This window comes from Nyctibius grandis, assembly GCF_013368605.1.
Source record: "Nyctibius grandis isolate bNycGra1 chromosome 34 unlocalized genomic scaffold, bNycGra1.pri SUPER_34_unloc_2, whole genome shotgun sequence".
NCBI classification, from domain to species: Eukaryota; Metazoa; Chordata; class Aves; order Nyctibiiformes; family Nyctibiidae; genus Nyctibius; species Nyctibius grandis.
The window spans coordinates 466,031-474,779 of record NW_027167469.1 but is presented as its reverse complement, the minus strand read 5'-3'; the positions used below and the strand labels follow the sequence as shown (position 1 = coordinate 474,779).

Sequence of the window (8,749 nt, the reverse complement as noted above, 5' to 3'; positions counted from 1 at the left end):
GCACTGGGTTGGCAGTGTGCACCCAACATGTCCCTGCTAAGTGTCTCTTGGTTCCCTGGAACCATCGCAGTGACAAGAGGGAGAGCCCTGCCTGGCTGAGGCTGGGGCTGGTATGAAGAGACAAGGTCTGGAATGAGGTTGCTGGGACAGTTTCTCCTGCCTGTTCATGCAGCAGCAAGCCAGGATGGATATTTGGATTGAGGGACTCTTCTTGAGGTCCCCTGTGGGTATGAGGATGATCTACAGTTTCCCAAGTTCTCCTCTATATGCTGCCTTTTCTGGTGGGGGTCACAGAGGCTGCCAGTCCTGCAGAGGACCCAGGAGAGGCCTTGTCCTTTCTGTGGTCACAGCTGGACCCCAGTCCTCCAGCTCAGCCCCAGCTGAGAAGCCTTGTCTGGGGGTGACTTTTGGTGTAAGGGCTGATACATGGGATGGGGACGGTTGTCTCAAAGACATGTCCTGGACACAGCGACTGAAGGATCACAGCAAAATGACGTGGCTTCTGGATCAATACTTCCTTCAGTGCAAGTTCTGACACAGGGTCCCAGCCTTCTATTCCATGCCACCTTTCAGGAGGGACAATGGCACTAAGGGATGGCAAGTGGTGGACAACAATCCTTCTCCAGCCACTTCCCAGGCCTGGTGGAGCACCAGGACACAAAGGACTGCTGGCTCTGCACTGTGAGCACGCTTTAGGGTACCCAGACTCTGGTTATTATCTTGAAGTAGCTGGACACCACCATTTTTCTCCCCAAGGCAATTTCCAGCCCTGGTCAGCTCCTGTCTGATCTCTCCCCATCCCTCCTCTGATCTGGCCTGGTGCTTCTGGTCCCTTGCCTGTGCTCTTCACAGGGCCCCAAGCTGGCAGTGATGCTCTACAGAGCAAGTGGGCTGTGGGACCATGGGGTGACTCCACACTGTCTGTGCTGCTCAGGGAGGGATGCAGATGCAGCTGGATGGGCCACACTGGCACTGAGCTCCTTCCCAGGGTTCTAAAGCTATGGAAGAAGCTCAGAGCATTTCTTGTGACTCGGAGTGCTTTCCAGTGCACACATTGAACCATCCATGGGCTTTTACTGAAAAAGTCATGAGTCAATCTCCAGTTTCCTTTTTGTGATTTTGCTGGGTCCCCACAGCCTCTCCTGGGATGGGAGAGCACTTGTTTGCTTGTGGATGCTTAAATATAGTGCTTTGCCTTTGGGTGACTCCACCTTGGATGGTCCCTTCTTTTGGGAGACCCACCCCCAGGCACATGGTGTCTCTGCAGATGCCCTCTGCTCTCCCGGCATCACATGTTTCCCTTCCAGAAAGCTGGGCAGCTATCACTCAGCTCTGCTGCATGTGTGAGGCCTAAGCAGGCACTTCAGCATCCATTCACCATCTCCAGCGGCACTGGGCATCCACAAGTGAGAGCTGAGTCCCGTCTTCACTCCCCAACACATCTCCCTGTGCCCTTCCTCTTGAGCCCACTGAGAACCAAGCTCAGCAACAGGCCATGGCAAATGCAGTTCCTGGAACCTAGTCCCAACTTTAGCAAAAAGAAGAGCCCAACCTTCAGGAGCTGCCCTTGGGAGATATCCTTTTATTACAGAGATGCTTCTTGGGAAGCCAGCTCTGACACCATAATGAAACATTTACCAAAGGCTTATGTGTTATTCAGCACAGTAGGATCATGCTTCTGTAGATGTGGAGTGAATACAAACATTCCTGTATGAACATGATCATCACAGATTAAAAAAAAATGGCAAGCCTGCCCTGAGAAAAGCTGGGAAGAGCCTGTGAGGAGAGATAGGCAGCTTACTGCTGCTGAAGGTAAACCCATTGAATCAGTTTCTTCAAAGCTTCCTTGAGCTCCTGGTTCCTCATGCTGTAGATGAGGGGGTTCACTGCTGGAGGCACCACCGAGTACAGAACTGTCGTCACCAGGTCCAGTGATGGGGAAGAGATGGAGGGGAGCTTCAGGTAGGCAAACATAGCAGTGCTGAGGAACAGGGAGACCACGGCCAGGTAAGGGAGGCACGTGGAAAAGGCTTTGTGCCATCCCTGCTCAGAGGGGATTCTCAGCACAGCCCTGAAGATCTGCACATAGGACACCACAATGAAAACAAAAAACCCAAGACCAAAGACAAAAGAGGTGCCAAGAAGCCCAACTTCCCTGAGGTAGGAGTGTGAGCGGGAGAGCTTGAGGATCTGGGGGACTTCACAGAAGAACTGGTCCACAGCATTGGCAGAGTGGTATGGAAAAGGTATTGGCCGTGTGCAGCACAGCATTAAGAAACCCACTGTCCCAGGCAGCTGCTGCCATGTGGACACAAGCTCTGCTGCTCAGGAAGGTCCCGTAGTGCAGGGGTTTGCAGATGGCAACGTAGCAGTCATAGGCCATGACAGTGAGAAGAGAATACTCTGCACCAAACAAGAAGAATACAAAGAAGACCTGAGGAGCACATCCTGCATAGGAGATGGCCCTGGTGTCCCAGAATAAATTGGCCATGGACTTGGGGACAGTGGTGGAGATGGAGCCAATGTTAAGAAGGGAGAGGCTGAGGAGGAAGAAGTACATGGGTGTGTGGAGGCGGTGGTCATAGGCTATGGCGATGATGATGAGGCCGTTTCCCAGGAGGGCAGCCAGGTAGATGCCCAGGAAGAGCCAGAAGTGCAAGAGCTGCAGCTCCCGTGTGTCTGTGAATGCCAGGAGGAGGAACTTGGTGATGGAGCTGCTGTTGAACATTTGCTGGCTATGGTTATCTGTTGAGAAGGAAAAGGCAGTACTGAGTTAGACCACACTTCTCCAAGCAAAACCTATTGCATGTCTCGTAGCAATCCCACACTCAGACTCTCTCTTTTCAGGAAGAACTCTCTGCTGTGCAGCTCCCTCACTTGAGCTCTGGGTTTTGCTGCCTGAGGCGGCCATTGGGAGAGGGACTCTGTAATGGGCTCCTGAGGAGTCCTTGCTGTGCAGCGAGAGGGAACTAGGAACATGGGGTGATCTCAAATTAAAAGTACCCATGATATATCAAAGAGCTTTTCAGAACTGTTGTTGACAATTTGCCCAGCTGCAGAGCAGAGCTGAGGGGATTTTGATTTGTTTATTTTGTTCTGGTTGCGCCTGACACATTTAGGAGCGGTTTTGGATGGTTGTTCTCATGCACTCCAAGTGAAATCCTGTGGGTCCTGAGAGGCAAAGGGACCGTCCCTTAGTGCAGAGTGAGGAGAGCTGCTCTGCCCATCAGTCCTGTTCTCAACAGCTCTTTGCTGGCAGCTTGGAGCTGGAGGATGATCACAGTCAGGTGTTCCCCTAAAAAGGAACTGGACACTGCTGAGAGAAGAGGAATCCAGGTTCAAAGAGCAAGTTGACAGACTCCTCACTTTTTCTCAGGGTACCTGAGGAGGATCTCAGCTCTCCTCTCCCAGACTGGGACACAGAGGGATCATTGCAGCTGCCCATGTACAACTGCCCAGCAGCATTTCTATGGCCTTAGCACTGAGGTGTCTTCTCCACGAGGATCCTAGACAGCACGAAGATACTGTGGGAGAGCTGTGCCCTTCTGGAGGGCACCCTGCAGCCCAGCAGGACACCCAGAGAAATAGCTGAATGTCCTGAAGTTGCCTGGAGGAGACCTGAGCACTTTGCTCCCACAGACACATCTGCATAACAGGACCCAAAGGGTTGGCATCTCAACAAGGAGCTGAACCTCCCACTCCCGACACCCACCCCCCCACACAGACTCAGCAAATCCAACAGTGAGAACAAGGGCAGCACAGGCAGGAGGGGATGGGCATGAAATGCCACAGTGCTTCTGCCAAGGGAGGAGGGACACACAAAGACAGATGGAAATCTGAAGTTTGTCCTTTTCTGGGCTCTGCTGCAGGGGCAATGCACACCCGAGACCCCATGGGCTGGAGGGCAGAGGCTCTGCTTAGGCTGGGAAAAGAGACCAGGGAGGAGTTGCTCAGGGGAAGGTGTCTGTGCCACAGGGATGGCAAGGAGGTGCCCACATCCCCCTCCCCAGCGTTTCTGGCAGCGCCTCCCTCTCACTCCCTGCCTGTGTCTCTGCTGCTTGGAGCTCTTCCTGCCAGCAGCCGCCTCCCTGTCCCCAGCTCAACTCCCTGTCAGTGCTCACAAACCCCATCCCACTTGCTGTGCACTCACCTCTGCCCTGCAAACACCTCCCAGGGGAAGGGCACTGCCCAGGGGCATCTCTGAGTGTGCAGGGGCTAAAGATCAGATCACAGAAAACCTGATGTGGCTGGAAAGGGGAAGAAGTTGCTGAGTTGATGAGCTCCTTGACAAGTTCCCGTAGAAATGTCATGAGGTAGAGATGAAGCTGTGAGAAACTCTGACCCATACAGCACTCTCCTGAGAGCAGAAGGACCCTGACCTACCCTGTCTTGCCCCGCCCCACCCTGCCCTGCCCTGACCTGACCTGCCCTGCCCTTCTGGGTGTTGCTCCTTCCACCCAGAACTTCTTCCTGCATAGTTGTGGGAAGCGTGACTCTGGCAGAAGGAAGAGTCCCTGTCCCAGCATGCAGCCCCCTAGAGTGTAGGGACCCTACTCAGAAGGACAGCCCTGGGCACCCCTGGATGCATACCTGGCTTCACACCCCTGCAGCCATCCCTGGGAGAAGGGAGCTGTCTTGACCTGTCCCTCCGATGAGGTAGCAAGCAATCCCTGCTCTGGAGCATGTCTTCCTGCTGCGCACCAGGAAGGTGTGCAGCAGGAAGGTCCCATCAGCTGTGTCATGTGCCAGGTCTTGGAGACACATCCAGGCACTATTCTGCATTGCTCTGCAGTCAGACACTTACCTTGTCAAGGGCTGTGAAGATTTCTGCCCCGGTGAGCTCTCACCTCTTCTTCCACCTCACACTGCCTTTAACCTCTCTCTCACTTCTCTTGTCTGTCTTTGATGGCTGCAGGCAGTGCCCTCAACCCTGCTGCGCTCTGCAGAGGAGCTGCTCCTGGGCAGAGCTGTCTCTCTGCAGCGCTGCCCGCTTGCGATGTGTTCCTTTCATCCCAGGAGCCCCGCCCAGCTCAGCAGCAGAGGGACCAGCCCAAGGCAGCACTTTCTCTGTCCCCTCTGGGATCCCTCGAGGTGAACCTGGGGCTCCAGGGGAACCTGCTGTGAAACAGGTTGAAGTCATCCCTTATTTTCCCTCCCTCAGCTGGGGAGGGACACTTCTTTGCATCCATGTCATTTCCCCTAGCAGAGAGTTAGGTCCAAGAATCACCTCTTCTTACCCACTATGGGACAGGACACCCAGACAGTGAAAGGGAGGAATCTCCTGTACCCATGCAAACCACAGGTGACACCTGAGGTGCCAGAGCTGGTCCAAGACACTTACAGGTAACCTTAAGTTCTGATGGAGCAATTCAGAGGGACAGGGCAGTGTCTGGGGTCATCATTTTGGAGGCCGGTGGGGCATTCCTTTGGCCAGCTGAAGTGACAGCAGATGCCCATATTTAGGACAATGAAGCTTGATCCTGCTCATTACATTCAGGGCAGTCTGTCGAGCTGTTCTTCTGAGCAAATGAGTCATTGCCATTGGGAGAGCTAAGTGTCTCTCTCTCTTCTCCACCAGATCTCCTTTGGCAGTTATGGTAGGTTTCTCTTAGACTCCCCTGCAATGCCTAACCTAATTCAGGGCAGCTGCACAATGTAAAGGTTAACTACCTCCTGTGGTGCTACCTGAGATGGCAGGGCTCTCCAGCACAACCGCATGCAGCCAGCAGGGACAGCACAAGACCTGCAGGAACACCATCCCCATTCAGAGCAGCCATGTAACAGGCCCCAGGAGAACCTCAGACATGGTCTTCCCTTTCATTCAAGCAACTGCAGTGAGGCAAGTCCTGACCCATCTCTATCCAGTAGATGTAGGCAGTGCTTCTCCCACATCCTTTGGTCATCCCTTTGATGATGCAATTAAGGAACAGATCAATGATTTTCGGTGTTCCTGGAACATGGCATGTGCATAGCTAAGGGGATTTTCAAAAGCACCTTGTCTTTTCTAGAGATCAGCTTCACCTGCACCACAGGCCCTCCAGGGCTGCAGAGACTCCACAGACAGCAAAGCCCTCTCCTGACAGGGCTGCACAGTCCAGCCCTGCAACTCTCTCGTCCTAAGGACAGTAGGATTTGCTCTCTGAGTGACACCTCCTTTCCTCTTTACATTGCCACCTGCCATCCACCCCAGAATGCTCTGGAGCAAACACTTGGCTTGCATGAAACCTTGGGCACGTGGTACCAGCTTGCTATGTTACACATCTGAGCTTGGCCCTGGTGCCATGGCTGAGGTCTAGCACATCTCTGCTCTGACAAAAAAAACCTAGAATCAAGGAGAGGAAGGGGACAAAGGCTTATTTAGCCAGCCTGAGGAAGTCCTGGGATCAATGACCTCACATCTTATTGGAGACTTTAATGACCCTGTGTATCAAGTTTACATGGCAAGGGTCTGGTAGCATTTAGGGAGGGCTGGCTTCAAAATGGACCAGCCAAGGCCCAAAACCTGAGCCAATAAGCAGTTCTAGTAGCTCCTCTGTGATATATTTAGTGGTGGACTTGGCAGTGCTAGGTTAGTGGTTGCACTTGATGATCTTAAAGGTCCTTTCCAACCAAAACAATTCTATGATTCTATAAAGGATTAAAAAGTGTGTGTAGCAGCTGTAAGAGAGAGTGAGAAACATGTGAGAGAAACAATCCTGCAGGCACCAAGGTGAGTGAAGAAGGAGTGGGGGTGAGAGAGAGGCTTAGTGGGCATCTGGCACCACCACCCCCTGACATTCACAGGACAGCAGAGTGCAAATGCTCCTTTAGAAGTCTGGAGGTCCTTTGCAGTAGCATTTTAGCACAGCTGCCAGATGAGCCCACAAATGTGATGCTTACATGGATCTGAAAACCTGTGCCATCCTTGTCAACCTTGGCTCTAGTAGCAATGAGAGAGTGAAGTCTCAGCTCCCAAGGGGAGTGTGGAAGGAAAGCAGTAGAGCGCAGAAGCCAGGTGTCAGGGTGGCAGACTTTGGTCTAGGCCGGGAACTTTCAGTGGGCAGTATCACTCAAGGGGAGCAGAATTCAGTGCAACTGCTTTTCAAGGACAGCGTCCTCTAAGTGCATAAAGTGTCCATGCTGATACTCCAGCAAACAAGTGGACATCTCAGGACATCAGTTTGGCTAAACAGGGAACTTGTTGGGAACCTCCATAGAAAAAGGGAAGCAGAGAAGTGGTGGATAGAGGATCTCACTTCAACAGACGAATTGATCCACATCCACTGCAGGTTCTTCTCCAGAGTCCTGCCTCAAGTCTCAAAGGCCTGGGAGACTATGCTGGGGAAGACTAAGGCAAAGAGGACATAGAGTATCTCAGATCTACCTCCATCTACTCGTACTAAATTCACCAGTGACCAAGTATTTTCTTTGTTTCTTCTTTAACTGTTTCTGAAGTAATAAGAGCTCCTCTTGATGCCCTTGCACCAAGGGTCAACACTAGGAAAGCTTTACCTTCGCTACAGGCATCCCTATTTCTAATTTCCTTTTTGAGTCCCTGCATCTACCTTCTATATGCTTTCTTTTTTCTATGGAGCTTCCAGATGAGTTCCCTCTTCAGCCAAGCTGGTCTCCTGAGATGTCTGGTTGTTTTCCTGTCTATTAGAACAGACAGATCTTGTGCTTGAAAGATTCTGTCCTGAAAGACCAGCTGTACTGAGGTCTGGTGCCCTTGAGCACTGCTGCCCATGGAATTCCCACCAAAACTCCCCTGAAAAGGCAAAATTCTTCACCCACTATTTCATGGTCACTACAGCCAAGGCTGACAATGGTTTTTACATCCCTGATCAGCACTTGCTCTTTTGCAAGGGCCAGAGTCAGGTGAGCATCACCTTTTTTTGGCCTACCTGGCATCTGTGTGAAGAAGTTGTCCCAAGAGACCCTAGAAACCTGCTGGACACTCAGAGAGTGTCTGTGATTCCCATCTTTAGAGGACTTCAGGTTCCACTCTGGCATGTTGCAGCCAACTTGACCCTAGGGTTGATAACAGCTTCCTTCTGGGCAGGAGGCTCATCTGGAGACTCCTGACAATCCCTTTCAGCCACTTCCATGACCTTGTCTTGCAAGCTCCTGCAGCGTTCCTTAAGAAAAGGGATTCAGCTGGAGGTGAGGGTATCTAAACATGTACCTCTTTCTCTAAATAGATGGTATGTAAGTCGTAGACTCATAAGACAATTCAGGGTGGAAGGGAGCTTCAGAGGTCCCGAGTGCAACCTATGGCTCAAAGCAGGGTCAGCTCTGACGTCAGACCTTGCTGCTCAATGAAGGTAAGTATCCACAGAGTGTGCACATGAGCAGGCATCTAAGACACCACTACCAAAATGGAGACAGGTCATTTGACCACTTCCCCAAACAAAGGGAGCTATCAGCATATGATGCCTCCTGAGGTTCTGAGGAATACCTGAGTTTTTGGTCCAGAGGAGTGTGATCCCTCCTGAGCTGTCCTGGCATATCTCCTGCCCTATGTGGTGCTTTAGGCTGTAAAGAAAATTAAAAAATCTCCTCTGATTGGGGGGTAATTTCACCTCCAAGCCAAAATGCAGAGCAGAACGAGGGATCTCAGAGCTCCCAGGCTCTCTGCTGCAGGGTTAGGACTCAGAGATGTTACCAAAATGGATTTGCTTGCACTTTTTTCTTCTCCTCTAGTTTGTGCGCAGGTACCGGAAAGAAGGCAGCAGAAGCACACACTAGCTAAAACCCCTTTTTATTCCTG

The 8,749-nt window shown here is 51.8% G+C and overlaps 1 protein-coding gene across 1 annotated transcript; it reads right to left on the bottom strand.

The window, feature by feature from the left end:
* Nucleotides 1-1,797: 1,797 nt before the first annotated feature.
* Nucleotides 1,798-2,911, bottom strand: LOC137677047 (olfactory receptor 14J1-like). Its single transcript, XM_068424237.1, has 3 exons — nucleotides 2,878-2,911; nucleotides 2,284-2,745; nucleotides 1,798-2,198 (listed from the first exon to the last, which is right to left on the bottom strand). Exons 1-3 carry the CDS (start codon nucleotides 2,909-2,911, stop codon nucleotides 1,798-1,800), a joined length of 897 nt encoding a protein of 298 aa, XP_068280338.1.
* Nucleotides 2,912-8,749: the final 5,838 nt, after the last annotated feature.